We start from the raw sequence: 26,844 nt of genomic DNA, 5'->3' as shown, positions 1-26,844 counted from the left end.
CCCATTCCGGACCTAGTTCTAGCTCGCATAATTAAACCCAGACCTGCTGTTCTGTTGGTAAGCAGCGGGCGCGAACGTGCGCGGAGAATATTCCTGGGTAATCTCCACCGCGCAGGACGCGGTGTTACTTGCTCGCTGCAGCGCTGCCGAGCACCTGGACGCCTAGATGTGACTCACGGGATTAATAGCCGCATGCGGGCTTACGTCAAAGCCAGTACGCTGCGTCATCGTGTGGTTCGTGGAAGTTGGAGTCGCGCGCGGCAGCTCCAGGCAGCCAGCCCCAGCACCAAATTCTTCGCAGCGCGCGACCGCCCGGCGGGCGCTGCGTTGACTCTGCCTGCGCTGCGTCGGCTCAGACTCTCGCAGGCACGCGCGATCCAGCGTGGTCCTCGACCGGGCCCGCGCGGATGGGAAGTGAGCGGCAGATCCTCTGCCTTCAGCATGAGTCGTCCACTTTTTTCCGCAGCTCAGGGGCTCTGCTCGCTTCCGCGGGCGGACAGCAGCCACCACAGCGCCTTAAATCCGCGCCGCCCATCGCAGGACGGCCGCCGGCGCAACACCGGCAGACCGAGCCCTGTGCGTGCGCTTCACGACTGACTGTGCCCGTCGTCGTCGTCATGCCACTTTGCGCGGCGGCCACGGTGCCCGACGCGGCCCGCGCGGGCGAGGAGATGGCTCATCAGCGCGCGCTGGGTCCTACAGAAAGATGCTGCCGCCGACTACAGCTCCAGCTCTTGCCAGATCGGCCCAGAGAACGCTCGGCGCAGGGTACGCGCCTGAGGGATTACTCATGTTGCGGTGTACGGACTTTATGCGGTTCGCGCGCGGACTGAGTCACGATGCGAGTCGAGTCGGGCTGCGCCGCTGCGGCGACCTTGGCGGCGCAGAGGCGAGTTGCCCGAACAAGCACTGGAGTCCGGCGGCGGAACAGCCGAGCAGGGTGACGGGAAACAGGGGCTCGTGGCGGTGCCCCGTACCGTGCACGTGCGGCGCGCGCGCGCAGCCTTGGGCGCATCGCGGGCAGCACGAAAGCAGCGAAAGCCAGCGCTGGAGTCCTCGCCGGAGGGTCGCGTTTGCCCTGCGCAGGCACCGCCTGAGCGCGTGTGTGCGCGGCCCTGGACTCACGCAGCGCTGCGCTGGAGTTATATAGAAATGGCCGGCCCCGCTGCCGCGGTCTCTTCCCGCGAAGAACCACCCGCAGCACGCCGCACTCCGCCGTCACCACAAGCCCCTCGCCATGTCCGCCGCCGCATCCGCCGCGCCTGTCCGCTCGCGGCGCATGCGTCTTAAGCACAAGATCTTCCACTCGACATCGTCCTCGTCATCCGCCGCCTCCTCCTCCTCCACGACCACCTCCGCCACTCTCCCCCACCACAACGGCCTCGCCGCCTTCTTCGACCGGCCACCGCCGCCCTCCTACGAGCTCGCGACTGCGTCTCCCCGCGCTCTCTACTCCCTCGCCAACCTGGGCGACTCCGCCGGCTCGTTCACCTTCGTGCCCACATCCGCCTCGCTGCCACCGTCACCGCCTCCGTCGCCGCCGCTCCGCGCATCTTCACCGTCGTCGTCCACATCCAGCATGGCAGACGTCTCGCCCTCGCAGTCGTCCGTCTCCCTCGGCTCTGTGGCGTCCCTCGACAAGCCGCTGGTCCAGACCGGATCCGGCTCGCTGCAGATGTCCATCACACTCGCCGAGCCAATTCTCTTCTTGCAGGGCTTCGACCGCACCGAGTTCAACAACCACGCTCCCGCGATGCTCCGCGGCTCCCTTGTGCTCGTGGTCACAAAGGCGACGAAGATCAAGTCGATTTCCCTCAACTTCGCTGGCAAAGGCCGCACGGACTGGCCGGAAGGCATTCCTCCGGCAAAGGACGAGTACTTTGAGGAGAAGGAGATCATTGGACACCGGTGGCCGTTTTTCGACGTCTCACACGCCACCGACGAGATGCCGTATGGATCCGACTTCATGCGCGACCCGCGTGGTAGCGGGTTGCTGCCGCTGCCGAACAACATCACCGAGATTCGCGAGCGCGAGCGCTCCTCCTCCATCGGCCGCCGCTCGCTGTCCTCCTCTGGCCGCCGCTCGGGCTCGCTCAGCCGCGACGCTGCCGACGAGCGCGACCGCTCTGCCGCGCAGCAGGCCGCCGCCAAGGGCTACAAAGTCTTCGCCCCGGGCAAGTACACATACAACTTCGAGTTCCCCATCTCGCCATCCCTCCCCGAGACCATTGACTGCCCGCTCGGCTCGGTGAAGTACGAGCTCGAGGCCACCGTCGACCGCGCCGGCGCGTTCAAGACGAAGCTCGTCGGCCGCAAGGAAGTGATCCTCATCCGCTCGCCCACCGACGCTTCGCTCGAGGTCAGCGAGCCGATTGTTGTCTCCCGCAGCTGGGAGGACCAGTTGCACTACGACATCGTTGTCGGCGGCAAGGCGTTCCCCATCGGCTCCGTGGTGCCTGTCGCGTTCAAGCTCACGCCGCTCGCCAAGGTCCGCTGCCACCGTATCCGCATCTTAGTTACCGAGAACACCGAGTACTTCTGCCGCAACCGCAAGGTGCACCGCATTGAGCCCGTGCGCAAGTTTCTCCTGTACGAAGAGCTGGCCAACGGCAGCGGCAACGGGTCCGACAACCTCCTGGGCGACCTCGACGATGGCAGCGAGATGGCTGGTCCCATCGAGTTTGAGTTCAACGCCAAGATCCCCGGCTGCAACGCCTCCGAGAACGAGAACCTCCGCCTGCACCCGGATACGACATACCCCAGCGTCAAGGTGCACCACTGGATCAAGGTCATTCTTCGTTTGAGCAAGACCGACGACAACGACCCCTCCCGCCGCCGCCACTTTGAGGTCTCGATCGACTCGCCGATCCATCTGCTCTCCTGCCGCTGCACGCAAGCCAATACCTCGGTCCCGGCCTACGACCGCGCCGCCGGCACCACGTCCTCTGAGCTTCCCCCGTGCCCCTGCGTCGCCTCCCGCGACCTCGCACAAGTCGCCGAGGACCTTGCCCGGCCCATGCACCTCCTCCGCAAGCCGTCGATGAACCCTCCCCCTTTCGACGCGGACATCCCGCCGCCGCCGGCACAGACCCCCCCGCCTGGCTATGACTCCGTCATGGAAGCCGAGGGCTCGTACTTTGGCGCGCAGGACTTCGAGGACGAAGACGACGAGGACGAGGACCGGGATATCCCGATCCGCTTCTCGGGCTTGTCCCTCGACCACCCGCGCGTGGCGCACAGCGTGGCTTCGGTCGCGTCGAGTGATTCATCATCCTCGTATGGATATTCACATAGCGGCGGCCAGAACGGGTCAGCGAGCTCGTTCAGCCTCGACGCACCGAGCAATTAGATACCACAGCCCTTCCACTTGTACACTATTACGACATACCTCGACACGACCAAACATCATGGCGTTTTTTGTTTGCGGGTTATTTGTATTATCTATTTATCTACTTAATATCTAATCATTCTGCCTGGACTTTTGATTTTGGAGAGAATAGGAATAGACCAGAATAATAGCGAACAACGGCCTGGTCAGGGGCCGCGGGGCGCCGAGAACGGGGCGGGCGGCACGTACGGTTCGCCGGCGCGCAGCGGCACGTGAGTTGTCAGCTCGACGCATCGTCGCCGGCTCCCGGAGACGGCGGCACTGCTCTGTACAAGTGAATTTCTCCCCTAGACACTGCTCAGAGGCTAGTGACCGACTGAGATGTACGGGCAAGAGACGAAAGGGAGGGATGCTATGGTGGGACATAAGCAGCACACGCATCATCACCATCATGGCTTCTGCGCGTGCGGGCATGCCCATCACGACCACACCGCCGCCGGAGCCGGAGCAGGGGATAACACCCCAGCTGTCCCCACGGGGGAGAAGCGTGGATCAAAACCGGATTTGATCTCTCGCTCAAGCGAGTCGTTCCTGGGTTTACTCTCCGGCCACCGCGAATCTGCATCACCATCGAACGCGAAGAGCTCGATCTCGTCGATGCCGTCGCGGGCGGCGGCGTCAACGCACACGACGCTAACCTCGCGCTCACCATCCCCGTCGCCGGTGCCGTTTGAAGAACCCAAGTTACCAGTCTACATCGCGCCTCCGCCCTCTCTGCCCCTCGACCCGCCAGCCGGCCTTGTCCAAGAAGACGAAGCGGCGGGACAATCGGATACAGCGCGGTTGGAGGCTTTACAGCGCGAAATCATGCGCGAGCACGAGGGCGTGACAGCGGGTGATAATGAGCTCGATATGGCGTCGCTTGATCGTGCGTTGGATAGTGAGGCTGCACCTGGACATGGGATTTCGGATACTACCCCACGCTGGCGCGCCACGGGGGATATTCCGGCGACTGCGGACTCGTATTTCATTCCCAATATGCTGCTACCCGAGGCGCTGGCAGATAGCTTATTTCGTGAGCTTCTGATCAACGATACAGAGTGGCACACACGATATCATCGCGGCGGCGCGGTGCCGAGGCTAATGGCGATGCAAGCCGATATCCCTGAAGAGCACGGGTGGTATCCAATCTACCGGCACCCATTGGATCCGCCCACCCTTCCAACGCTTCCTTTTTCGAGGATCGTCAAGAACATCAAATACGCAATCGAAGCGGCCGTCGGACATCCTTTTAACCACGTCTTGCTACATCAATATCGTTCCGGAGAGGATTATATCTCGGAACACGCGGATAAGACGCTTGATATTGCTCCCGGATCGAAGATTGTGAATCTTTCGTTGGGTGCGGAGAGGAGTATGACATTTCGCAAGAAGCGAGAGGAAACAGCGCATGAAAGGCATGCGATTGAAAAGGCGCTTGCGGCGGGGGATTTAGTCGTGCGGGACTTCAACGAGCGTGAGAGCGAGACCGAGGAAGGAGAAGAAGAGGAGATGAGCGGCATGCTAAACACCCCCGCCGCGCGCGTAGCTCGTGTCCGTACCACCGCGCAACGCGAACGAACAAGGAACTACGATATTCATCCCGCCAATGAAATCACACACACTCCGCGCCGCAACCAACGCATTCGCCTCTCGCACAACTCCATTGTCGTTCTTGGCTCGCGGACAAATAGGGAATGGACGCACTCCATCCGTCCCGATCGCCGCGATGTGGTTGAAAAGTCCCCGGACCAAACCGCGTTTGATGGGGTGAGGATAAGCTTGACGTTCAGGCTGATCAACACATTCGCATACCCTGCCGGCGCGCCCCGTCCGTCTCTAATCTACGGCCAAGGCGCGACATCGAAAACCCGGGAAAACGCTGCGCCGGTGCTCTACTACGACAATCCGGATCCCATGGTGCACGAGAAGGCTAAAGAGCAGGCACGTGATATGTTGAATGCGTTTGCATTGGATAACAAGTTGGGGGAAGAGTTCGAATGGGAAAAAGCTTATGGGAGTGGATTTGATGTCGCGGAGTTGCCCATTGTGGAGACAATTGAGGCCGGGCAGGCGAAGTAGTTGTATATACGCACTTGACAATGTAAATAGATCATGCCTATCTCTTGTTGAATCAGCATGACAAGTTCACGCGTCGTAGACACGCGCGAAAATACGGGTCATCGTGCGGCCGACGCACGCGAGCAGTAGATGACAAGTTGGGTAAGCCGGGAACATAGGGATTATGTACATACACATCCGGAAATGTATTGTCATGCATAACTCGGTCAGTCAACAAGACCACGCGCCGACACTGGTCATGAAAACAGAGAGCCACATGATCCTCTGACGAACTGACGTCAAGTCCACCACAATGGCGAGGCTCCGGGGCACGCGACCACGCCATCGGAACATCAGATAAAGGCAGCTTGTCTAGACCAGGAGTCTCACCACGCTTCAAGACACAATGCGGGGGCCACACTAGCGACGGCGCGCAGAGAGCAACCTAGATCGATTCGATAAGATAAGAACAAACCTAACCCTGCGAGCCCGCAGTTCGAACGACACAGCGCAAGGCCACGCCGGAGCCCGCGCAAACCAGAACACACCACTCTGCGCCGGCACACCGTTTTCAGCGGCGTATTTAGGACAATTCTGGTCTCTAGACAGATCGACCGAGCAGTCGCTTTCCTGCCGCCTACCATCGTTTTCTGCTGGAGCGTGAACTGTGAAATGAAGGGCCGCATGACTTTTGTAAGCCGGCCTCTCCAGACCGCGACGCCGCGACGAATGCAGAGAAGAGAGACTCGCCGGAAAAGACAAAGGACAGAGCATGTCACTTGCTGAACCACCGGAGGTCCCGATGCTGCCCGGTTCCACTCGGGTTCGGTCCGAGGGTCCAGAATCCAGGCGGTTGAGACGCCCCACACGATGCGGCGTAGGCGCACACACAAGCCGAAGACGGCTATCTGTGATAAGGTTTGTGGAATTGTAAACTCTATCATGCAATCGCGCCGCGCGTGCACGCGCGGCGCGCGGACGACGAAGGGGTGTTTTGGCCGTTTTGGGCAGGTGACGTGACGGCGCGCGCTGCGCCCAACGTGGTGCTACCCTTAGGAAAGAAGTTGGTAAAGAGCACGGAGTATGAAGAAGAAGAAGAAGAAGAAGAAGAAGAAGACGACGACGACGACAAGACAGCCTGATAGAGAAGCAGCGAACGAGCGAGTGGAGTACGGACTCCGGAGGTGGAGCGGAGTGCTTTGCGGTGGGCGGCGGCGCAGCCTTCCAGAAGGCGCGTGGAAGACATTGTTTAAACCCGCCGCCGTGAAGTCCACGCCCGAACGAGGCCGAGCTCCGGGCCGACTTCCCTCTCGGTCTCCGCCTCAAGACACCAGCCGGCGTCCAACGGCGTGAGTAGCTGGTCGAGCACCGGCGGGCCGCGGAGGGGGTGTATACTGTCGTGCTCTAGAAGAGAGGAGTAGGGCAATCACGGCAGTGGTGGTGTGTACAAGCGGATGTGCCGGCGCGACACCACCGGACACAGCACAACATCGCAATCCGCGACCGCGACAATCGCGCAGTTCCTGCGTACAGACGCTGCTATGTTCCAGGGCCCTTCAGCTCTTCGGCAAACAGACGGAGCGCTGCAAAGACCGCCGCAAGGAGAGGTCGGCAGTGAGTGAACTAATGAACTGCGATAGCTGCGATTCAGAACCGGCCGTGAAACGCCGCGTCCGGAGCGGCGGTTCGAACCCAGCTATCAACGGTAATGAAGTGCTGTGTAAGCGCAGGCCTCGAGCGGTCGAACTGAACCGTCTTATTTACGTCGCCCTCCGCCCTTCGCTTTCGTTTTCCTCCTTCCTCACTGTTCATCACCTCACCACCACCGTCGCCATGGGTTTTTTCATCGAGAAGATCCCCACGCCTCTGTCGCCCAACCGCGACGGCCCCTTCATCAAGGAGGGCACTGGCTTCTCGCGCGTGTTCGCCCCCACCTTCAACGCCGTCCTCGGTTTCACTTTCCTCTGCCTCACGCTGTACCACGTCTACAACAACAAGTTCAAGCGTGCCCATGGCGAGAAGCAGCCGCTTCTTGGCGCCTCTGCTAAGGCCGTCTCCCAGGCGACTCTCAGCTACCGTCGTCTGCGCTCCGTCCTGCTCTACCAGCCCGCGGGCCGCTACTCCCAGTCCTACGGCACCTTTTTCGTCATCGCCATGTACCTCGGCCTGAACACCCTGTACCTGTTTGTGCACGGCTCCACCCGCCACGTCACCATCTTCGGTGACCGTCTCGGCCTGCTCGCCGTCATCAACATGCCCATCCTGTTCCTGCTCGGCGCCAAGACCGGTCTTCTTGTGCAGTGGACCGGCTGGTCGCACGAGGGCTACAACATCCTCCACCGCCACGCCGGCCGTGTTGTCTGTGTCTTCGCTGTCTTCCACGTGTTCTTCTACTCCCTCGCTTGCCCCATCGAGGTTATGGTCCACGTTACCACCATCTTCGTTGCCCTGCTCGCTACCATCGGCTTCTTCATCATCCTGATTTCGTCGATCGCCCCGCTCCGCAACAAGACCTACGAGCTGTTCCTCTACCTCCACGTCTACCTCGTCGTTGCTATCCTTCCTCTGCTCTACTTCCACTTCGAGCGTGTGCGCCCGTACGTCATCACGTCGGCTGTTATCTTCCTGTGGGACAGATTCAACCGTTTCAAGAACGCGCACCACGTTGTTGCCCACACCACCATCCTCTCCGGCAACACCGTTAAGCTCTCCATGGACGTCAACTCTACTCCTCGCGAGATCCACTGGAAGGCTGGCCAGTACGTCTACGTCTCCATTGCCGAGCTCGCCCGCCAGCAGGCCCACCCCTTTACCATTGCTTCTCCCCCCAACCCGAACTCGCTTGACCTCATCATCCGTGCTCGCAAGGGTTTCTCCAAGTCGCTCTTCCTCTCTGACGCCGCCGAGCACAAGGTCACCTTCCACGGTCCTTACGGCTCGCCGCCATCTTTCGAGGGTGCCGACCGTGTCATCCTTCTCGCTGGCGGTGCTGGTATCTCTTACTCGTACCCCGAGGCCATTGAGCTTGCCTCCGCTACTGGCCACTACTCCGCTGCTAACCCGGACGTCGACTTCCTGTGGGTGGTTCCCTCGCGCGACTTTGCCTCGTGGGTTGACCTCAAAGAGGATTACAACGTCGACTTCAAGCTGTGGGTCACTGCCGAGCAGGGCCGTCCTGACATCAAGAAGTACGTCAAGGACTCGATCATCGCTGCCGGCCCTGGTGCCCGCGTCGCCATCGGTGTCTGCGGCCCCGCTCCTCTTGTCCGCGACTCCCGCAACGCCGCCGCCGAGATGCTCTGGGAGGGTCACGACGTTGCTTTCTACTCCGAGAACTTCGGCTGGTAATCGCGTCTTCGCTTGTATCGTTATGATGTAACGTCGGATTTCTTTCTCGTTTTGAAGGTGTTTTCTCATTCCACAAGGCATCATCGTCTTTTCATTTCTTTCATGGGGTTATATTCTTTTTTGCATTACGCGGTACGTACGACTATAGAGCGCTTTCCAGAAAGCACGAGTTTGATGAGTTTATGAACATAAGCGAGCAAATGGATGTTTTTTGGAAGAAACTTTTGTGCTTTTTAAAATGACAACTTGGTATTGGTTTTCTGCATTTGAGCATTTTGGTTGGTTTTTTTGTATTGTATGTTATCTTAATCGCACAAGGTTATTTATCTTATTTAGAGGTCGTAGGACGCAAACAGGACTGAGAGTTGGGAGTGGCTGTTGGTGGGGAAGCTTTAGTGGGTAGGGGAGCAGAATTTTAGTGAACAGCATGACTGACCTTGGTTGGTCCCATTTCACAACTTAGTGACTCATGCTCTATGCTGAAATAAATGTGCGCGTAATTCAATTTTGGACAACCCAGAAAAGCATCTGCCCTGCATCACTGATGACATATAGTCAACATCGGAGCGCGATGATTTGGTTTGCAGTCGAATATCTGGTCTCGTGAAAGCAATAGTATAGAGCACGCTGTTGGCGCACATTGCGGGGAGGTGGAAGAAGGAAGTGGAGGTTCTACGAAAGCTTCGAGACGACCAAGAGCGTAGAGCAGTAAATGGCCTTGCTAGTTGGAAAAGGACGTTTGTAGCTGGAAGAACGCGTGATTCTGGACGCAGAGCGTGGGACGTAGAAAGCTGCCCAACGTGCCCTTGAATAGTAGTGCGCCCATCCAATTATCCCCACTACCACTACCACCGCAATGTTCACAGGCATCGTCGAGACAACCGGAGGTGTGTCCCCACATCACAAATACGCGTGTGTACATACTAACGCGCTCAAGCTGTCAAGGAATTCATCGAGCAAGACACCTCCGATGTGGGCGGCTATGGTTCTTCCATCGTGATCACAGACTGCGGGTTGATCCTCTCCGACATCCACCTCGGCGACTCCATCTCCGTCAACGGCACCTGCGTCACCGTCACCGCTTTTTCCGCCGAGGACTTTAAAGTCGGCATCGCGCCTGAGACGATTCGCCGCACGAATCTCGCGTTGCTGCGACCTGGGGATAGGGTGAACCTCGAGCGCGCCGTCGCGGGACATGTGCGATTTGGTGGGCATTTCGTGCAAGGACATGTGGATACCACGGCGACAATTCTGTCCGTGACACCTGATGGAAATGCCAAAACGTTTTGGTTCCAGCCGCGGGATGAGTCTGTACTCCGTTTTATCGTGGAGAAAGGCTTCATCGCCGTCGACGGCGCGAGTTTGACGGTCATCGACGTGGATGATACCGTGCGCAAGGCATTCTCGGTTATGTTGATTTCCTATACGCAGGAGATTATCGTCACCGCGAAGAAAGTCCCCGGGGACACGGTTAATGTAGAGGTCGATTTGATGGGAAAGTTGCTCGAGAAGCAAGTTACGCGGCAGGTTGAGAATCTGTTGAAGGGACAGATGAATGATGTGCTTACCAAGATGGTCGGCGATGCAGTTGATGATCGCATCAAGCGGCTGCAGCATTAGGCACTCCACTCAAAACGGTTTTGGATAAGAAAAAGTAGTTTAATGACAATTGTGGCTGACATCTATCTCTCCTCTCGATCCATATCATCGCTCCGCTTCCTCTTTCCCCCCTTCACCGCACTGCCCTTATTCCTGCCATGACTAATCCCCTCCGTCTTCTTCTTCCGCTTTGCATGCACATCCTTCATCTCCACCACCGCCTCGCGCTGCGCCTCCCCAACCCTCTCCGAGAGTAACATAACAGCCTCCTTATCTACCTCCTGCTCTTCGAGCTTTTTGCCGAGAACGCCCTCGATGCGCAGGTACAGTTCGAGATCATACTGGGTGACCAGGGAAATGGCTTTTCCTGCGCGACCCGCGCGAGCGGTACGGCCCACACGGTGAATGTATGCTTTCGAGTCTGTAGGAATGTCATAGTTCAGCACACAATCCACAAGTGGAATATCCAGTCCCCGCGCGGCGACATCTGTCGCCACCAAAATTGCGCGCGCCCCGGACTTGAATTTACTCAGTGCGCCCAACCGCGCAGACTGCGTCATTTGTCCGTGCAATGGCACGGCGGGAAAACCAAGGCTGCGGAGCATAATCGCGAGACGCTCTGTATCGTTGCAGGTGCGTGCGAAGATGATCATCGATTGACCTGCCATCTCGTTGACCAGGTAGACCAGGTACGTGTCCTTGTGCTTGAACGGGATAAAGATGTAGGACTGTAACAGAGTCTTCACGGTCTCGTACTTCGTGGAGACCGCAACGCGGACCGGACTTGAGAGGGACGCGCGCTGCAACTTTTCGACTTTTGACGTCATTGTCGCTGAAAACAAAAAGGTATTCCGCTCCTTCGGAATCAAATGCAACAGCTTATCAATAATCGGTCCGAAATCCATATCAAGCAACCGATCCGCCTCGTCCATTACAAGATACTTCAGCGTCCGGAGCGAAAATCCCTTCGTGTGCTCGAGATGGTCCATAAGTCTCCCCGGCGTGGCAACAATGACGTGTGGTTTCTTGCCGAGTGCGAGGGATTGCGCCATCATGTCCATACCGCCGACGATTACGGCGCAGCGGAGGCCGATGATGCTGCCTAGAGACTCGAACTGTTCCGAGATTTGGTACGCCAGCTCGCGGGTAGGAGCGAGGACGCAGGCGAATAGGGGTGATGGTTTTGTCCACAGGGCTGCGCACACATTAACATGCTTCTTATAATCAGTAAGCAAATTGTGGGAACGGACCTTGGAGGATAGGAATAGCAAACGCTGCAGTCTTCCCACTACCGGTCTGTGCCAGCCCGATTACATCCCGTCCTTCAAGTGCGACGGGGATGGATTGTTGCTGAATTGGCGTCGGATGCGTGAATTTGAGCGCATCGCACGCTTCGCACAGTGGTTCAATCACGCCCTGCACCGGTTAGTCGCTGCATATGCAAGAGAGATGTATGGTGGGAGGAGCGTACAAGGTCTTTGAAGGTGGTCTGAGTGACTGGTGCGGGTTCCTCAACAGAGTTATTCACTCCTTCGTCTTCGAAGTCATCAGCGACGGCCTCGGTGACATTTTCGCCAACCTCAGGTTTCTCCTCGTGCGTCCGCTTCGTCTTCTTGCTCATGGTGTGCGGTATGGTCGATGTTGCGTTGGAAACAGAAACATGTGAAGAAAAAATCCAACTGCTCCCAACGCGCCGCACCTCCAATTTTTTTTTCGTTCTCACCAAAACTTCACTCAACACAACCAACATACACCACCCATCGCAATGGTTAAACGAAGAGTACGTCCACTTCCTCGTTCCTATTTATATAGGAGACGCTAACCGTGTATACAGCAAAAGAAGAGAACACACATCCCCGAGCAAAACCCCGCCGAGGCGGGTATTCCGCAATCCATGGTTCTCCGCATCGGCGGCGCCAGCGTGGGTGTGAGTTTATCGCAGCTTGTGCAGGATTTCCGGGACATCATGCAGCCACATACCGCTGTCAAGCTCCGCGTACGTTCACGTTTACTTGCACATACAGATAAAGCGGTGTAGTACTAACAAGCACAGGAACGCAAATCGAACAAACTCCGCGATTACCTCTCCATGACTGGTCCACTCGGTGTATCACACCTCCTCCTCTTCTCCAAGTCGATACACACAAATGAAACAACCCTCCGCATTGCACATGCGCCACGCGGACCGACAGTGCACTTCCGTGTGGTCTCCTACTCCCTTTGCAAAGACCTGCGCAGGGTACAACGGCATCCCCGCGTTGCGCCCACGACCGCGCTGCAGACGCCCCCGTTGCTGGTGTTAAACGGATTCAATGCGGTGAAAGAGGAGGAGAAAGTAGCGACCGCGGCGCAAAAGGCACCGTTGCAGTTGATTACCTCGTTGTTTCAGAATATGGTACCCTCTATCACTGCGAGTACGAAGGCGCTGCAGCAGATCAAGAGGGTGATGTTGGTGAATTATGAGCCGACTACGGGTGAGCTTGATTTAAGGCATTACCTGATCTCCACCAAGACGCTCGCGCGGCCGCCGAAGGAGGAAGTGAAAGTCAAAGTCGAGGATGAGGACGATGAAGTGGAGATCAAGACAGAAGACGAGGAAGAGGAAGACGACCGCGATACTACGTTCGCCAAAACCTCCTTCGCAACCCCACACACCCTCGACTCCGACTCTGACGCCTCTGCATCCGACGACGACAACGACAACGACAAATTCCTCCCCGCTGCCCCCTCGTACCCGCCACCCTCCCGCGCACGCCTCACAAAACTTATCTCCGCCAGATCCCGCCTCTCCAAATCCCTCCCCCACCTCGGCAGCACAGCTGACATTGCTGATTACCTCCTCGACCCTTCCGCCGGCGGCGACATATCGGGTGTTACTTCCGAAAGTGAGGCTGAGGATGATGACATGTTTGACGCTACCGCACTGATGCCCCAACGCCGCAATGATACTGCTGGTGGTGCAGGAACGGCGACGAGGAAGGCAGTGAAGTTGTTGGAGATTGGACCACGTTTGCGGTTGAAGCTTATTAAGATCCAGGATGGGGTTTGCGAGGGCGATGTGCTATACCATGCGTTTCATACCGAGAAGCCAGCGGGAGCGAAGCGCGCTAAGGCGCCGGGCGTGCATCGGAAGAAGAAGGCGGGTGCTAAGCCCGCAGGCAGCAAGCCTACCGGTGTTAAGCCGATGAACGACAAGCTCATGGAAAAGCCCACGGGAGCCAAACCCATGACGAAGTCACCGAGTTACAAAAAAGTTTCCGCTGGCGGCATCAAGAAACCGACCTGGAAGGGACGACCCAGCTCCAAGTAGCGGGACTTTAAAAAAGTTATGCCACTTTTAAAAATCATTCGTTGTACAACATCATATAGAACCATGAAGTGCACTACTAGAACTAAGACAAAAAACCCGACTCCGTAGAACTATGATACATCAAAAAACTTTTGTATGTAGCTTTTATGACCACTCTGGCATCATTCTTTTGAAAGCATCCGTCGCCGTCTCGTCATAGGCGGTTCAATCACAACGTTGCCATTGCCGTTCGCGGCACTGCTGCGTCGTCGTTTCGTCGCCGGCGTGCTTGGCGGGGCGGCGGTATTGACGGCCATGTCGATGTTTGCAACCCATGTCGCACCCCAGAGCCATACCTTGTTCACCGGCTCCTCAATTACATCCCCGTTCATACCAGCGATGGCAGAAGAAACTCGCGCAGGTGCAACAAAAATGCCCGCACACTTCTCCACAAGCTTCTCAAACTCCCGCGGCAGCCCGCCCGAATTCTTGCGCGACCATGGTGTGAACCTCATCTCGGCGACGGAAAACTGGAGCACCTGCATCGTGCCGCCGGTGACGACTACAAGTGTGTCGTTGTCGGGACAGAAAGACATCGCGGTGGGCGTTGACGAGAGATGTGGCAGTGTCCATACGTGTCGTGCGTGTGGGGGAGTAGTTCTGTAGGAAAAGATTGTGACACGGCCGCCGACGGTGGAGACGGCCAGGTAAGACCCGTCCGACGAGAATGCTAGATTATTGATATTCCCTGCGTACGCAAGCGTCCGTCCCTCGTCCTCCTCGTCGTCGCTCTCGTCCTCTTCATCGCTCTCGTCCTTAGCGGCACTCCCCCGCGCCACAGCCGCCAACTCACGCAGCTCTTCATCCTCGCTCTGCCCAATCGCATACACAAGCACCTTATTCTCCGGCGTGACGAGCAATAAACTTTTCTGCGCAGGACCAAAGGCAACCATACGAGCACCTTGGCCCGCAAGCGGCTGCGCTGCGACTTTTTTAACTTTGAACCCTCCCGGTGCGGCGTATGCAAGGACGAATAACTTTACCTCCGCCGTGGTGGCGACAGCGAGATACTTTGCGCACGCAGATAAGCCTGCGTGAGTAATGTTCTCGTCGTTGGCGAGCACGAGCGAGGCGACGAGCCGTTTGTGGTGCTTTGTTCCCGCGTCGGGGGTGAAACTGTTGATGGCCCATATCTTGACGTGGTTATCCGTCCACGAGGCGATCAGCAAGCTCGCGTCGTCGTCACCGGTACTAGCGGCGTGTTGCGCTTGCGGGTACGCCGATATCTTCCTGAACGCGCCGTCGACAAAGTGTTCAATCGTGTTAATCACCAACGCGCGCTCTGTACCACCGGAAATTAGCAGGTTCAAATTCTTCGACTCGTAAGCCGCAATCGCGCGGATATCCTTTGCGTGCAATAGGCGATTTGACATCGCAGCCCACCGCCGCAACTTCGAGTCCACTATCGAGTACCGGACGATCTTGCGGTCAATCCCCGCTGCAAACACCGAATCCGCCGCCGCGTTCGCAGTCACACACAACACGTCCGCATCATGCGCCACAAAAGACTGCAACAACGCAAACTGGTGTGCGTCCCAGAACTTCACGCATCCGGTGGAATCCCCTGAGACAATCGTACGCCCATTATTCAGCACGCAGATAGACCACACGAGTGTATCCTCACCCTTGGCTTTGTCAACCCGCATCGTGCCCACGATCCGTCCTACTGCGCGCTCGCTCGTGTTCGCAGTACCGTTCGGCTCACCCACGCTCACGGCGGCGACAACAGCCCACACCCTGATCCGCCCGTCTGCGCAGCCGCCAACCACGCATGCGTTCCCGCGCCATGCTATGCTCAACACGCGTGCTTTCTGTCGCTGCAGCACCCGCAACGGCACAAGCGACCCGCGCCCGCCAGACACGTCGAGCACAACAACGGAACCGTTGTCACAACCGGCTGCTAGTTTTGTGCCATCTGGGGACACTTGCATGCTCCAGACGATCCCCGCGTCGCAGTCATAGTGGGTAAGCGGAAGACCTGTACGCAGGTCCCATTCGGTGACGGCGGTCGAGCCGCCTATGGAGAACAATCGCACGACGCCGTCTTGGGAGTGTGTCCATGCGAGTCCCTCGACAGAGCGATTTCGGCCGCCTTTTATAACCTGTGCAGTGTTAGACTTTTCCAGGCTTGAAACCCCCTAACAACATACAAATTCAGGCGCCCATGAAGCACGCGGATTCCAAAGCTCGATGTCGCCGTTTGCTCGCCCGACGGCAAGACGCAGAGTTCTTGGGGCAAACTGACCGGGCGTTGAAGCATGACTAAACGCCAGCGCAGTAACCGCATGCGCTGACGCGTCGTCGAAGAGTCTACACCGCTGCAGGTCCATTGCGTGCGTAGTGTAGTGGTGTATGCCAGGCTCGCTGAGTACGCGGGAGGACAAAAATTTTGAGTTGGGAGGTCAGTACAAACCCCTGTGAACCCGCAAATGTATAGAGTTATGTTGCATATTCCGATACATATACTGTACATACGGTGGGAACACGGGAATAACTAGCGGAAAGTACACTCAAGGATCAAAAACGATGGCGCAGATTACAACACACCCTTTTACACCGCCATCCAAAAGGCTCGGTCCGAACGGATGCAGTGGGCATACACGAAAAAAGTACACAAGAGAAAAATAATACACGGAGCCTATCTTCGCAGGCCAAAGACCAGACCAAGAATAAGCGCGAGGATAGCGCAGATGATGATGACAATACCGAGGCAGATCCATTTCTTCCGTCGCGCGGCGCGTGCGTACTTGACAGCGCCGCGGACCTCCTCGACGCCCTTGCCGACCTCCTGTTCGACGCGCTTGACGCTATTGTCAACGGCCTGCACGTCTTCGGCCTGCACGTCGACGAGCTCCTCCATATCGTTGAAGAGGTCGACGAGCTCTTTCAGCGTGCGCTCCATCTTCTGGATGTCCTTGTGCCGGTTCTGGACCTCTGTCAGCGCCGAGCGTGCCTCGCCGCGGCGGTTTGAGTTTAACAACTGAATTGTTAGCAGAGTAAAATGAAAAACGAAAAAGGAGACTTACTGCCTGGGAAAATATTTGGGAGCCGTTCTCGTCGTCCATGGCGGCGCGGACCTCCTCGTCGGTAGCCTCGGGTCGGACTGGGCGTGGTTAGCGTGAGGACACTTACACAGCACAAGAAAACATACCGATGCGGTACTGGCGCTCGGCGCGCTGCTTGTACTTGTTGCGGTAGTTGCCCTCGACGACCTGGTAGCGCTGGATGGAGTCCAAAAAGGTGCGCTTGACGGAGTCAACCTGGACACGCTTAGTGGAGTCGGAGCGCGCGGAGGCCTCGAGGGACTTGATTCGGTATTTGAGGGTACCGGAGAGCTTAGATGCCTCAGCGACAAGAGCGTCGATCTGCCTCTGATTGTTCTCGTCCTGGGTCGGGTCGATCTCGTTGAGGGAGCGATTGTGCAGAGACTCGATGCGGGAGACAGTGTTGTCGTACTGCGTGATAGTATTCTTGATGTCGTCGATCTGGGTAAAGAAGACGCCGTACTCGTCGGAGCTGCCGTTCATATTGGAGAGCTCGTACTCCTGGTTGCTGGAATGATGTTAGTGTGATCAAAGTGGAGACGCGCCGGAGGGGTGAGAATAGGAGGTGTCGTCTCGAAGCCGGAAGAAGGGAACGCACCCATAGGCAGGCTGTCTGTTATTGTAGGCCATGGCGGCGGCCAACAGAGGGATCTGACGGGAACTGAGGAGTAAGCGGCATACGGTCAGCGCGGAGGGTCGAAGGAGGCTGTGCGGATGGGGCGGTCCACGCACGGTAGAAGCGCGCAGCAGCGCGGCGGGAACGGGGTAAACGGAGCAGCGGCGGCGGGGGCAGTGACGCGAAGTGCGACTGCACGGAAGACGAAGTCGAGGGTGGTTTTGGTGATGACAGTGATGGTGAAGGGGGCGTGAATGCGAAGCCCCCGACGACAAAAGGGCCGGCCCAGCGCGTAGCCCTAACCCGGTCGCTATAAGAACTACGCGTAGTGTTTAACTTGTGTTTGCATTGCATTTGTGTGCATGTATCCTATCGTGCGCCTGCTCGTGTGGGTCTAGTTATGCACTGCCTTGTAGATGCCCCATGCGATGAGCACGATTATCACGATGATTACTGCAGAAGGGTCAGTACGCCTTCGCCGGATCAGGAAATCATCACAACACGCGGTACTTACTTGCAACGATCACGAACTGCAGCTTGCGCGAGTTCTTCGCGTGATGCACCGCCTTTTGCAGATGAGTTTTCCCAGTCGCGACTTCCTCCTTGGCCATATACGTATCATACACGATGCCCTCGACCTGCTCCTCCTGCTGCTCCACCGCTTCCGCAAGTTCCGTCATTAGCTCGTTGAGCTCCATCATCGACTGTTGGATCCGATGCAGCTCAGCCAACCGGCCCTGCGCGTTCCCCAATGCCGACTGCGCCTGTCCTGACCGGTTCGTGCGTGCGATCTGCGTGGGTTAGCGAGTGCGTAAGCGAGAGAAGGGGGGTCATGCGTACCGCGGTCTGGAAGATCTGCTGGTTGCCGTACTCGAGGGCCTCGCTCATCTCGTCTTCACTCGCATTAGGCATGACGATCAGGATCTGGCGCCGTGTAATGTCCTTCAACCGACCGCGGAACGAGCCCTCGTCGCCTTGGTAGTCCCGCAGCGCGGTCATAAGCTCGTCCTGCACGGATTGAATATGCGTCTGGCGCTCGGCGTCGCTGCGCTTGCACGTCTTCTTAAAACGACGCACTTCATCTTTGAGGTAATTCGCCTCGGCGGACACATGCGCTGCCAGCCCGTCAACCTCGTCCTGCGCCTTGCGCATCTCGTCTGGCTGCGTCATGTTGAGTAGTCGCAGGCGCATGTTGCTCACCGCCGCCATGCTGTCCTGCAACACGCGAATGCGGCCGTGCATATTGCTAATCTCGTCCATGAAGACCCCAAAGTCCGTCGCAGGGTCTGCACCGTGGAGGTTGTTCATCTCGTACGCACTCGCATCCTCGAACGGATCGCGCGCGTTCGCATACCCGGTCTCGTACGGACTCGGGCCAGCATTGCGGTACTGTACATTGCGAGGGATGGTCACAAGATGCTGTAGAGTTAGTGTAGTACATCAGCAGTAGAAAAGGTGCTCACTTCTCGCTGTTCTTCGGCCATTTTGGGGCGTGAATATGCGGATATGATGGAGGCGGAGCACCGAAGATAAGCTGGAACGTACGGTCTTCAGCCCCCTGCGCCGCACCGAATACGAACCCGAAAGCCCGTCGCAATTGCCATTTATAGCAGTCGATATAAGTTTCCAGCTATTCTCTATAGAAGCCAACCATGTATGGTCTCTCGTATCGTCATATGTACACACAATCCACTGCAGACAGTTCCAAAACAACCAAACAAACGCCTCCGTGCCCTTCTCCATACACCATTGCACCAAACATCTTGGTGTAATTCTCAAGCAGCATTTCATGTAAACTCAAGTAGTCTTGAATATTCGAGTACCTAGCCACGCGACAGGCGTCGTCCGTGCCGGCCGCGCGCGACCGCCGGCACCCACGACCGAAAACTCTTCGCGCCGTCGACCTTCTTGACCCACGCGAACCGCTCGCCGACATTCATCTCTTTATCTACCCCCATAATCCCGGCTTCAAGCAGCGGAAAAGTGCGTACTTGCAACTCGTCGCCGCGTGCCTCGTCCCGGTGGTACACATGCGTGGTGCAGCGGCTGCAGAAGGTACAGTGCACGAGGCTGCCCTCGCTATTGGTGTAGGTGTACACATGCGGTGTGCCGCTCTCGAAGCGCACTGCGGCGATAGAAGTGAGGAGAATGCCACAGCAGGGACCGCCGCCGAGGACCTTGCAGGAGCGGCAATGGCAAAGGGTGTGGCCCTGCGAGGGGTGGTTAGCGGTCACGAGACAGGTAGAGATTGGAAAGGCGCACTCACGGGAAGAGAGCGGCGGTCGGAAGCCACGGTCCATTGCAGGTCGCCGCAGTGGCAGCGTCCGTGAAGCGTCGTCATAGTGTGCAGAGAAGATAATAGTGACAAGATGATAGGGAAGAAGAGTGTGGGGATAAACGCAGCCCGACTCCTCGCCACTCACCGCCGCCGCACGATTCCCATCGCCTGCGCCTTTGCTCCCCCAGTTTTGGACCGCTTCGCCAACAGCACGGCGATAGCGTTCTTCATGTCGGGCGTACGTTTTGTGTTGTCCTCCTTTGTCTTCTCCGCCGGTGGTGGCGGCGTGTCCGCTTTCTCCGCGCCCACAAACCGCGACCGCAGCGCACCGATGTCCACGCCCACTGCTGCAAGCGCAGCTGCCCGACTCGCCGTCAGCGCCGTCTTCTCCTTCTTGTCTTCCTCATAACCCTCTTCCTCTTCATCCTCCTGTCGCCGCTTCTTCGCTTCGCCCCCTTTTAATCCACTGCCCTCATCATTTCCCCTCTGTCTCTTCTGCACCCGAAAAGCTCGCAACTCCGCCTCGACCTCGCCCTTCACTGCCGCCTCTCGCGCCGCTTCTTTCTCGCGCAGTCCCTCAAGAAACTCAATCTCGTGCTCGTCGAGCCGGTGCATCTGATTGCGCGTAGCTTGTTCCTGCTCAAACTCTTCCTGCTTCCGTGCTACACGTGTTAGCCCTGGCCTTCACACACCATGGCATGAACGATCCACACCTTTATTGTCCTGCAGAATCTCGTACAGCGATCGCTCGTCCCCCGGACCGCCCGCGCTGCTACCGCTGCCGAGCGCCATCGCGTTTGCAGACGTCGCTGGCCGTCCAAGTCCCGACATATTCTCGTAGATCTCGTTTGTGGTGGTGGAGGACAAAGTGGTAGGTGTGTGTACAGCCGTGAGATATTTTGCGTGGCGTGTCACACTCATTTCGTCACCTCATCCTCAACACCAGCGTACAACCCCATACTCACCATGGACTCTGATGACGACGACATTCCCGACCTCGTCGATGTATCTGCGCTGCCGTCTGCACAGGCACAGGCACAGGCACAGGCACTACCTTTGATCGGCGCCACTACCACAGTCCCTCCGGACAACGAGAACATCATCAAAGTTCCCCTCACCATTGTAACTGGCTACCTCGGGGCCGGCAAGTCGTGCGTTCCCTTCTATCCTTCTCTCTCTTATCGTGTGCTTATACTCGCAGCTCATTGCTTAATAACATCATGCGCCAGACCGACAAAAAGATCGCCGTCATCATGAACGGTATACTCACCACTTGATCTCTATTGCAATATGAACTAATACTAGCAGAATTCGGCGATTGTACGTTCCTTCCATACTTTGCTCTTACCACCGCTAACGCCTCCAGCTGTCGACATCGAGAAATCTCTCACCGTCTCTGACGGTGCCGACAAATACACCGAGTGGCTGGAACTCGGCAACGGCTGCCTCTGCTGCTCTGTCAAGTCCGTCCCCCCTTCTCCAGGGTCATATACTGATCTAACAAGCATAGGGACACTGGCGTCGCGGCGCTGGAATCACTAATGGAGAAAAAAGGAAAATTCGACTACATCCTCCTCGAAACAACAGGCCTCGCGGACCCAGGTCCTATAGCACAAATGTTTTGGCTCGACTCGGCACTCGCATCGACTGTATACCTCGACGGTATCGTCACCGTCGTAGACGCGGCAAACATAGTCAAGTCACTCGACGATGTCTTCCTCGACGACCACCACAGCACCGATGTCGCTGCGTCAGCGCCGGCAGTAATCACGACATCTACTGCGCAGATTCAACTATCCTACGCAGACGTCGTAATTCTGAATAAGTCAGATCTACTCCTCGACGACGACGCGCGCGAGACAGTCATCGAACGGCTTGCCGGCATTAATTCCCTTGCGCCAATCATCCCTACAGTCTATGCGAACCTCGACTCTCTAGACCTCATCCTCGACCTCAACACCGTCAGCGCGGATAACATTGCAAAGTGGGAAGCTGTGGACACTTCCTCGCGTCATCACAGTTACCACGACCACGTACGTCGCTCTACTTTGAATCTTTCATTTCTCTTGCTGACACAATAGCGCATCTCGACAATCACAATCACACTGCCACGCTTATCCGACGAGCAAAACTCGCACCTCGACAAGTGGCTTCAGAACTTACTCTGGGAAGACTCTCTTGGCGATGAGGTTACAGTTCACCGCGAACTGCAAGTGCATCGTCTCAAAGGAAAGATCTTGCTCGACTCTGGCGAAGTCTTTGTCATCCAGGCCGTGCGAGACACGTACGACGTGATTCCAATCACCTCAGCAGCTACCGGCGACAGTACAGACAACGGAAAGATGGTACTCATAGGAAAGGGGTTGCATTACGACACTGTCCGCGAAAGTCTCTCCCGCGCACTGAAGTGCAAATTGTAACTACGGCCAGAGGACGTGCACTTGTAAATACGAATGGATGCAGTAAAATGTGTATATTATACAACCAGTACTAGAACGCAACAAACACCGCACCCTCCCATGCATCCAATCTACGCATAAAACGACACAGTCTTGGACTTGCGCGCCTGCACCTCCGTGATCGCCTCCACAAAGTCATCATGCCTGATCTTGGACTGTCCGTTCCGCAGCGCAATCATTCCCGCCTCAACTGCGACCGCCTTCAACTGTGCACCGTTGAACTCGTCTGTGCTGCGCGCAAGCTCCTGCCAGTTGATGCTCTCGTCGACAGTCATTTTTCGCGCGTGGATCTGCAGAATACCAGCGCGGGCTTCCTCGTTTGGCAGCGGGAACTCGATCTTTCGGTCCAACCGCCCGCTACGCAGCAGTGCAGGATCGAGCACGTCGACGCGGTTCGTTGCGGCAAGCACCTTCACTCTGTCGTCGCTACTGAAACCGTCGAGCTGGTTAAGCAGCTCAAGCATAGTACGCTGCACCTCGCGATCGCCAGACTTGTCGGAATCAAACCGCTTCGTGCCGACAGCATCTAGCTCGTCGATAAAAATGATAGCCGGTGCTTTCTCTTTAGCAAGCGAGAACGCATCACGCACGAGCTTCGCGCCGTCGCCAATGAACATCTGCACGAGCTGTGGCGCCGCGAGCTTCAGGAACGTCGCATTGGTCTGCGCTGCGCACGCGCGCGCAAGAAGAGTCTTACCCGTGCCGGGAGGTCCATACATGAGCGCGCCTTTGGGGGGCTTGATGCCGAGCTTCTTGAACTTATCAGCTTGCTTCATTGGCAACACGACCGCCTCCACGAGCTCTTCGATCTGCTTGTCTAGACCACCAATATCGGCGTACGTCTCAGTAGGCTTCTCGTCAACCTCCATCGCCTTAACTCTGCTGTCATACTCCGCAGGGAGCGTGTCAAGCACAAGATACGAGTCTTTGTTGACGCCAATAAGGTCACCAGGCTTGAGCTTCTCCGGATCGACAAGGCCGATCAATGGCAGAAAGATTGTCTGCCGCGTGGACGTCTTGATAACTGCAGACTTGCCCACTCGCGTGGCATCGAGATCCACGTTTGCACCCTCTTCAAAGTCCTCCTCGTTCGGATCCATGTCGAGGATCTCGACCACGTTACCCACAAGGTATGGCAACTGCCGGTTGTTCTCGATCTTGTCCTGATTATCCTTGATCCGCTCGTTCATAGTCGTCTGCTCGTGCAGCAGTCGCTGATGCTCCGACCGCAGCACTTTAATATCGTTCTCGATCAGGCGGCGACGCGAGATGATATCTTGCGTCGACGAGTTGAGGATCTCCTCCTCGATCCCGTAGTCTTCGTCCTTCTTAGTCTCCGACGACGCGCCGGCATCCGCCATCTCCGCATCGTTCTGCTGCTCGAGAGAGTCGAGGTCTTCGAGAGTCGACATTGCTGTTGATAAATGTAGTAGGTGGTGAGTTTGTAGGTGAGTTCGAAGTTTGATGAAGCGTGTGGAAGCGCGCGGTTTAGGTACGCAACCCATTACTGCCATCTGCGTGACAACTGCTATAGTACAAACCCCAACACTCCGCCGCCTTCGATCGCGAACTCCACTGTTCACCATATTCACAAGAGAACAGCCGCTGATTCCCATCGTCCATCTTCTGGATCCTCCGCAGACATGGCCGAAACCGCACCGGCGCCTCTTCTCACTTTCCATGCCGGCCGCGTCGACTTCGTTCCGCCCTCAAAGCACCTCAAGCCTTTGCCGTACAAGGGTCAGATCACCCTGTCGCGATCGACCGACGAGGACGCGCCGCTGCTCTCCTTTGTCTGGGAACCACGCGGTTCTTCCAAGAAGGACCCTGCCGCCACTCGTGATGAGTTGATCCTCTTCCCTGGCGATGTCGAGTGGCTCCCTGTCCCTCAGTGTACAACCGGCCGCGTCTACGTGCTCAAATTCAGCTCCTCCAGTCAGCGCTCCTTCTTCTGGATGCAGGACCCGCCGTCTGGCGATGCGCTCAACGAGATCTCGGAGAACGATCTCAAGATCGCGACCCGCATCAACACACTTCTCGAGGATGTCTACGCGGATGAGGTCGATATCTCAGAAGACTACAACACCGAACAGACGGCTGTCGCGACCTCTGCTGCCACTGACGATGTCGAGATGACAGACATCACTAAGACCGATACCACCTCTACCACCCAGTGAGTTCTCCTCATCAACACATTTTGTGTTCTACATACATGTACATCTATCCATTAGACATCCGAACAGGAACAAGGTCCTGCAGCTACGCTCGCTGCTTCGCGGACTAGATGCAAGAACAGCCACAGAGAGAAGTGGAGATGTTCATACTTTTTCTCATGTTCTTCTTAAAATATATATCCTCGGTTTCTCACACTCTGCCTCTTCCTTCAAGATCTCCAAACCTCTCGAGTCTCATCCGCTCGATTGTCATCCCGCCCTCTGGCACCACTTCTTCCGCCGCGCCAATTCACGAAATCACAGACGCCATCTCGACCCAGCAAATCGCAACCTACGTCGCCGCGCTTGACTCCGCCGACCCTCGTCTCGAAGCACTCTACAATTGTCTTCCGGCCGAGATTCCCAAGACTAAACCGGAGCTTCTTCGTGTGCTGCAGTCGCCGCAGTTCCGCCAGGGCGTCAACAGTCTCAGCTCCACCTTGCGGTCCGCAGGCGGACTCAATGTCGGCCAATTAGTCACGCAAGAGCTCGGTATCCCGTACAGAGGCGAGGGCATCGAAGGGTTTCTCCGTGCAATCTTCGCGGCTGTCCAGGAGGAGCAGAATGATCCCGAGGCCATGCAGGAGGATCAGCAATAGTGTAGACAGATAGATATACCTAAGATTACCGGCAACACAAACGAAACACCACAGCCGTCACACCACAGCCGTCACACCAAAATCCCATTCCTAATATACAACACAAACACCACATCATGTCGCCGTCGTATGCGAGCGCCGCTTGTTAAACAAGTTGTCAAACGCCGCGTAATTAATCTTCTTCGAAAATGCCTTCTTCTGGATTAACGCCTTTGCGCTCTCCGCCGGCGTCTCGGGCACGTTTTCAGAACTAGAGTCTTTTGGCCTCGTGCGCTTTCGCTTCCGCGGCGCGCGGACTATGCCAGCCTTCTCGTCGGCCTCGAGTTTCAGCTGCTTCTCGTGCTGCTCCTTGATGTACTCTTCGTTTAATTTTTCCCAGATCTGCGACTTGACCTCGACCTCCTCTTCTGTCAACATGAACGACTGAATCTCGTCGTCATCGACATCTGACAAGCGCTCGGGATCGGAATCAAAAACACGCGCAACCGCAGTCGAGTCGCCGCTGTCTTCCTCTAGCATCTGTTGAAATTGTCGATCATGCAGCGTCGCGTCTAAATCATCCGCAACTTCTTTCTCTAACTCGTCCTCATCACGAGCCTCGTCCTCATCCTCATCGGTGACTCCTTTCTCCCGCAACTCACGTAACCGCTCGCGCTCGCGCTGCTCTGCCATCTCGCGCTTGCGATGCCGCGTGAACGATGGCGGGTCGGCCTCGGATTCAATGTTGGTTCCTCGAAAGTCCTGCACCGTAAGCGCACCGGCAGCGGTAAGTTTGAACTCGTCCAGACGCCGTTGAATCGTATCCTCGGCCACCTTTGCCACATGCACGATCTCAGCCTTTGTCCGCCGGAAGTTGTTCATGCGCGCCGCGACTAAAATGCAGGCGCCAGCAACACCGGCCGGACGACGACCCTGATGCAACCAGTCCTTACCCATTCGCTGCACAAGTCTAATAGCATCGTTCATCACCTTTTTCGTATCCTGACCAAACTCGAGCTTCACGGCGAACCGCTGGATGTAGATGGACGGGTCGATCAATGGAATCTTCTTAATCTGCAGCGCCTTTACGAGCTTGAGGTACGTCGCGCCGATAGCAAAAACGCTCACTTGAAGCAGATCCGCAAAGTCAATCAACATGTGCGTTGTCTTCTCCTGTCTGCATGCGACGTATAAGCATGCGGCGACAACGTACTGCGACTTGCGTCCTTGCACGAAGTTCTGAGTCACCGCCAACTGAAACCATCTGTTGCCCGCCTCGCCAACGTACTCGGCCAGATTCAGTACATGTGCCAAGTTCATGATTCGTCTTTTGCCTACGTCTAACTGTCAGCATATGCCAGCCAAACATTAAGTCCGTACATACCGTTCGCAAGCGTCTGCTCCCTGCTCTCCCACGAGCCGTTCTTTCTAAACCCACCACCAAGATTCCGCGCACCAGCTAACCAAACACATTAGCCATGCCCTCATTCTGCTTTGCCTATGCACACTCACATTGGTCTCCACCGATATAAACTCCATGCACAACCGCGGCTCCACTCGCGGCCTCGCCGAATGTGACTTCCGCGACAATCTGCGTGTCATCCACGACCTTGCCGCAGTTAGTGCACACAAGTTCGCCCGAGCCGGTGTCCTCCAGCGACGTGCCCTTGCACTGCGAGCACACTCGGGGGGGCATGTTGTATGGATGTAGTGATGTCTACCGCGCGTTGTTTCGTATTGTTCCCTTGTCGCGGGTGGATGTGAACCGGATAGTCGGTCGTGAGCGTATCGAGAGAGTGTACCCAGATGCTCTGCAATGCAGTCCTCGAGAATCGTGGTTGTATGTAGGCAACTTGTTTGACCGGGGAAGCCTCCACGCAGTGGATTCGAAATTTACGTGCAGCACGAAGCACAAAGAAACGCAAATTCTAT

The 26,844-nt window shown here is 56.8% G+C and overlaps 15 protein-coding genes across 15 annotated transcripts; 7 read left to right on the top strand and 8 right to left on the bottom strand.

Annotated features, from left to right (window-relative positions):
- Positions 1-1,579: 1,579 nt before the first annotated feature.
- On the top strand, positions 1,580-3,349 carry V1518DRAFT_436007 (uncharacterized protein; the record flags this gene model as incomplete). The annotated part of the gene is made up of 2 exons (XM_066906276.1): positions 1,580-3,210; positions 3,295-3,349. 2 exons carry the CDS (start codon positions 1,580-1,582, stop codon positions 3,347-3,349), a joined length of 1,686 nt encoding a protein of 561 aa, XP_066761646.1.
- Positions 3,350-3,600: 251 nt separating this feature from the next.
- Positions 3,601-5,625, top strand: V1518DRAFT_408061 (uncharacterized protein). Its single transcript, XM_066902033.1, has one exon. It carries the CDS (start codon positions 3,710-3,712, stop codon positions 5,447-5,449), a length of 1,740 nt encoding a protein of 579 aa, XP_066761645.1. The 5' UTR covers positions 3,601-3,709; the 3' UTR covers positions 5,450-5,625.
- A 1,105-nt stretch (positions 5,626-6,730) lies between these two features.
- Positions 6,731-8,787, top strand: V1518DRAFT_408059 (FAD-binding domain-containing protein). Its single transcript, XM_066902032.1, has one exon. It carries the CDS (start codon positions 7,055-7,057, stop codon positions 8,774-8,776), a length of 1,722 nt encoding a protein of 573 aa, XP_066761644.1. The 5' UTR covers positions 6,731-7,054; the 3' UTR covers positions 8,777-8,787.
- Positions 8,788-9,601: 814 nt separating this feature from the next.
- Positions 9,602-10,547, top strand: V1518DRAFT_408054 (uncharacterized protein). The gene is made up of 2 exons (XM_066902031.1): positions 9,602-9,663; positions 9,714-10,547. The coding sequence occupies exons 1-2, from the start codon at positions 9,633-9,635 to the stop codon at positions 10,394-10,396; spliced, it is 714 nt and encodes a 237-aa protein (XP_066761643.1). The 5' UTR covers positions 9,602-9,632; the 3' UTR covers positions 10,397-10,547.
- Positions 10,422-12,280, bottom strand: V1518DRAFT_408052 (ATP-dependent RNA helicase). Its single transcript, XM_066902030.1, has 3 exons — positions 11,847-12,280; positions 11,626-11,791; positions 10,422-11,570 (listed from the first exon to the last, which is right to left on the bottom strand). Exons 1-3 carry the CDS (start codon positions 12,123-12,125, stop codon positions 10,459-10,461), a joined length of 1,557 nt encoding a protein of 518 aa, XP_066761642.1. The 5' UTR covers positions 12,126-12,280; the 3' UTR covers positions 10,422-10,458.
- Positions 12,079-13,804, top strand: V1518DRAFT_408050 (Brix domain-containing protein). The gene is made up of 3 exons (XM_066902029.1): positions 12,079-12,155; positions 12,210-12,371; positions 12,429-13,804. The coding sequence occupies exons 1-3, from the start codon at positions 12,141-12,143 to the stop codon at positions 13,683-13,685; spliced, it is 1,434 nt and encodes a 477-aa protein (XP_066761641.1). The 5' UTR covers positions 12,079-12,140; the 3' UTR covers positions 13,686-13,804.
- Positions 13,766-16,098, bottom strand: V1518DRAFT_387 (WD40-repeat-containing domain protein). The gene is made up of 2 exons (XM_066901709.1): positions 15,875-16,098; positions 13,766-15,826 (listed from the first exon to the last, which is right to left on the bottom strand). Exons 1-2 carry the CDS (start codon positions 16,052-16,054, stop codon positions 13,847-13,849), a joined length of 2,160 nt encoding a protein of 719 aa, XP_066761640.1. The 5' UTR covers positions 16,055-16,098; the 3' UTR covers positions 13,766-13,846.
- On the bottom strand, positions 16,091-17,619 carry V1518DRAFT_408047 (t-SNARE). The gene is made up of 4 exons (XM_066902028.1): positions 17,367-17,619; positions 16,876-17,276; positions 16,751-16,827; positions 16,091-16,704 (listed from the first exon to the last, which is right to left on the bottom strand). Exons 1-4 carry the CDS (start codon positions 17,396-17,398, stop codon positions 16,363-16,365), a joined length of 852 nt encoding a protein of 283 aa, XP_066761639.1. The 5' UTR covers positions 17,399-17,619; the 3' UTR covers positions 16,091-16,362.
- Positions 17,618-18,894, bottom strand: V1518DRAFT_408042 (t-SNARE). The gene is made up of 4 exons (XM_066902027.1): positions 18,848-18,894; positions 18,225-18,803; positions 17,899-18,175; positions 17,618-17,837 (listed from the first exon to the last, which is right to left on the bottom strand). The coding sequence occupies exons 1-4, from the start codon at positions 18,866-18,868 to the stop codon at positions 17,779-17,781; spliced, it is 936 nt and encodes a 311-aa protein (XP_066761638.1). The 5' UTR covers positions 18,869-18,894; the 3' UTR covers positions 17,618-17,778.
- Positions 18,895-19,207: 313 nt separating this feature from the next.
- V1518DRAFT_436000 (Mss4-like protein) lies at positions 19,208-19,725 on the bottom strand (the record flags this gene model as incomplete). Its single annotated transcript, XM_066906275.1, has 2 exons — positions 19,208-19,594; positions 19,651-19,725. The coding sequence occupies 2 exons, from the start codon at positions 19,723-19,725 to the stop codon at positions 19,208-19,210; spliced, it is 462 nt and encodes a 153-aa protein (XP_066761637.1).
- V1518DRAFT_843 (N-terminal domain of NEFA-interacting nuclear protein NIP30-domain-containing protein) lies at positions 19,413-20,679 on the bottom strand. The gene is made up of 3 exons (XM_066906692.1): positions 20,376-20,679; positions 19,651-20,324; positions 19,413-19,496 (listed from the first exon to the last, which is right to left on the bottom strand). The coding sequence occupies exons 1-2, from the start codon at positions 20,581-20,583 to the stop codon at positions 19,804-19,806; spliced, it is 729 nt and encodes a 242-aa protein (XP_066761636.1). The 5' UTR covers positions 20,584-20,679; the 3' UTR covers positions 19,413-19,496; positions 19,651-19,803.
- On the top strand, positions 20,579-22,305 carry V1518DRAFT_408038 (CobW/HypB/UreG, nucleotide-binding domain-containing protein). The gene is made up of 6 exons (XM_066902026.1): positions 20,579-20,813; positions 20,864-20,922; positions 20,971-20,982; positions 21,029-21,125; positions 21,173-21,695; positions 21,744-22,305. The coding sequence occupies exons 1-6, from the start codon at positions 20,629-20,631 to the stop codon at positions 22,080-22,082; spliced, it is 1,215 nt and encodes a 404-aa protein (XP_066761635.1). The 5' UTR covers positions 20,579-20,628; the 3' UTR covers positions 22,083-22,305.
- Positions 22,118-23,596, bottom strand: V1518DRAFT_408032 (P-loop containing nucleoside triphosphate hydrolase protein). The gene has a single exon (XM_066902025.1). It carries the CDS (start codon positions 23,531-23,533, stop codon positions 22,193-22,195), a length of 1,341 nt encoding a protein of 446 aa, XP_066761634.1. The 5' UTR covers positions 23,534-23,596; the 3' UTR covers positions 22,118-22,192.
- A 101-nt stretch (positions 23,597-23,697) lies between these two features.
- Positions 23,698-25,044, top strand: V1518DRAFT_408031 (proteasome complex subunit Rpn13 ubiquitin receptor-domain-containing protein). The gene is made up of 2 exons (XM_066902024.1): positions 23,698-24,294; positions 24,510-25,044. The coding sequence occupies exons 1-2, from the start codon at positions 23,765-23,767 to the stop codon at positions 24,931-24,933; spliced, it is 954 nt and encodes a 317-aa protein (XP_066761633.1). The 5' UTR covers positions 23,698-23,764; the 3' UTR covers positions 24,934-25,044.
- On the bottom strand, positions 24,750-26,810 carry V1518DRAFT_408028 (Brf1-like TBP-binding domain-containing protein). The gene is made up of 3 exons (XM_066902023.1): positions 26,425-26,810; positions 26,297-26,371; positions 24,750-26,246 (listed from the first exon to the last, which is right to left on the bottom strand). The coding sequence occupies exons 1-3, from the start codon at positions 26,606-26,608 to the stop codon at positions 25,048-25,050; spliced, it is 1,458 nt and encodes a 485-aa protein (XP_066761632.1). The 5' UTR covers positions 26,609-26,810; the 3' UTR covers positions 24,750-25,047.
- Positions 26,811-26,844: the final 34 nt, after the last annotated feature.

This window comes from Limtongia smithiae, assembly GCF_038497785.1.
Source record: "Limtongia smithiae strain NRRL Y-17922 unplaced genomic scaffold V1518scaffold_1, whole genome shotgun sequence".
NCBI classification, from domain to species: domain Eukaryota; kingdom Fungi; phylum Ascomycota; class Lipomycetes; order Lipomycetales; family Lipomycetaceae; genus Limtongia; species Limtongia smithiae.
This window is presented reverse-complemented; position numbering and strand designations above follow the sequence as displayed.

Coding starts and splice junctions, on each gene's coding strand:
- V1518DRAFT_408050 (XM_066902029.1), top strand. Junction 12,372..12,428: donor ATACCGCTGTCAAGCTCCGC/GTACGTTCACGT, acceptor TAACAAGCACAG/GAACGCAAATCGAACAAACT.
- V1518DRAFT_408052 (XM_066902030.1), bottom strand. CDS start 12,125: ATGTTGGTTGTGTTGAGTGAAGTTTTGGTGAGAACGAAAAAAAAATTG. Junction 11,792..11,846: donor AGACCACCTTCAAAGACCTT/GTACGCTCCTCC, acceptor TAACCGGTGCAG/GGCGTGATTGAACCACTGTG. Junction 11,571..11,625: donor TGCTATTCCTATCCTCCAAG/GTCCGTTCCCAC, acceptor ATGTGTGCGCAG/CCCTGTGGACAAAACCATCA.
- V1518DRAFT_408031 (XM_066902024.1), top strand. CDS start 23,765: ATGGCCGAAACCGCACCGGCGCCTCTTCTCACTTTCCATGCCGGCCGC. Junction 24,295..24,509: donor GATACCACCTCTACCACCCA/GTGAGTTCTCCT, acceptor TCTTCCTTCAAG/ATCTCCAAACCTCTCGAGTC.
- V1518DRAFT_843 (XM_066906692.1), bottom strand. CDS start 20,583: ATGAGTGTGACACGCCACGCAAAATATCTCACGGCTGTACACACACCT. Junction 20,325..20,375: donor GATTCTGCAGGACAATAAAG/GTGTGGATCGTT, acceptor TAACACGTGTAG/CACGGAAGCAGGAAGAGTTT.
- V1518DRAFT_408047 (XM_066902028.1), bottom strand. CDS start 17,398: ATGGCCTACAATAACAGACAGCCTGCCTATGG. Junction 17,277..17,366: donor AACAGACAGCCTGCCTATGG/GTGCGTTCCCTT, acceptor ACATCATTCCAG/CAACCAGGAGTACGAGCTCT. Junction 16,828..16,875: donor CGAGCGCCAGTACCGCATCG/GTATGTTTTCTT, acceptor AACCACGCCCAG/TCCGACCCGAGGCTACCGAC.
- V1518DRAFT_408038 (XM_066902026.1), top strand. CDS start 20,629: ATGGACTCTGATGACGACGACATTCCCGACCTCGTCGATGTATCTGCG. Junction 20,814..20,863: donor TACCTCGGGGCCGGCAAGTC/GTGCGTTCCCTT, acceptor TTATACTCGCAG/CTCATTGCTTAATAACATCA. Junction 21,696..21,743: donor ATCACAGTTACCACGACCAC/GTACGTCGCTCT, acceptor CTGACACAATAG/CGCATCTCGACAATCACAAT.
- V1518DRAFT_408028 (XM_066902023.1), bottom strand. CDS start 26,608: ATGCCCCCCCGAGTGTGCTCGCAGTGCAAGGGCACGTCGCTGGAGGAC. Junction 26,372..26,424: donor TTATATCGGTGGAGACCAAT/GTGAGTGTGCAT, acceptor GTGTTTGGTTAG/CTGGTGCGCGGAATCTTGGT. Junction 26,247..26,296: donor GGAGCAGACGCTTGCGAACG/GTATGTACGGAC, acceptor AGTTAGACGTAG/GCAAAAGACGAATCATGAAC.
- V1518DRAFT_408059 (XM_066902032.1), top strand. CDS start 7,055: ATGAACTGCGATAGCTGCGATTCAGAACCGGCCGTGAAACGCCGCGTC.
- V1518DRAFT_408061 (XM_066902033.1), top strand. CDS start 3,710: ATGTACGGGCAAGAGACGAAAGGGAGGGATGCTATGGTGGGACATAAG.
- V1518DRAFT_408054 (XM_066902031.1), top strand. CDS start 9,633: ATGTTCACAGGCATCGTCGAGACAACCGGAG. Junction 9,664..9,713: donor CATCGTCGAGACAACCGGAG/GTGTGTCCCCAC, acceptor AACGCGCTCAAG/CTGTCAAGGAATTCATCGAG.
- V1518DRAFT_387 (XM_066901709.1), bottom strand. CDS start 16,054: ATGGACCTGCAGCGGTGTAGACTCTTCGACGACGCGTCAGCGCATGCG. Junction 15,827..15,874: donor CTTCATGGGCGCCTGAATTT/GTATGTTGTTAG, acceptor AACACTGCACAG/GTTATAAAAGGCGGCCGAAA.
- V1518DRAFT_408032 (XM_066902025.1), bottom strand. CDS start 23,533: ATGTCGACTCTCGAAGACCTCGACTCTCTCGAGCAGCAGAACGATGCG.
- V1518DRAFT_408042 (XM_066902027.1), bottom strand. CDS start 18,868: ATGGCCGAAGAACAGCGAGAA. Junction 18,176..18,224: donor AGCAGATCTTCCAGACCGCG/GTACGCATGACC, acceptor TAACCCACGCAG/ATCGCACGCACGAACCGGTC. Junction 17,838..17,898: donor GCAGTTCGTGATCGTTGCAA/GTAAGTACCGCG, acceptor ACCCTTCTGCAG/TAATCATCGTGATAATCGTG.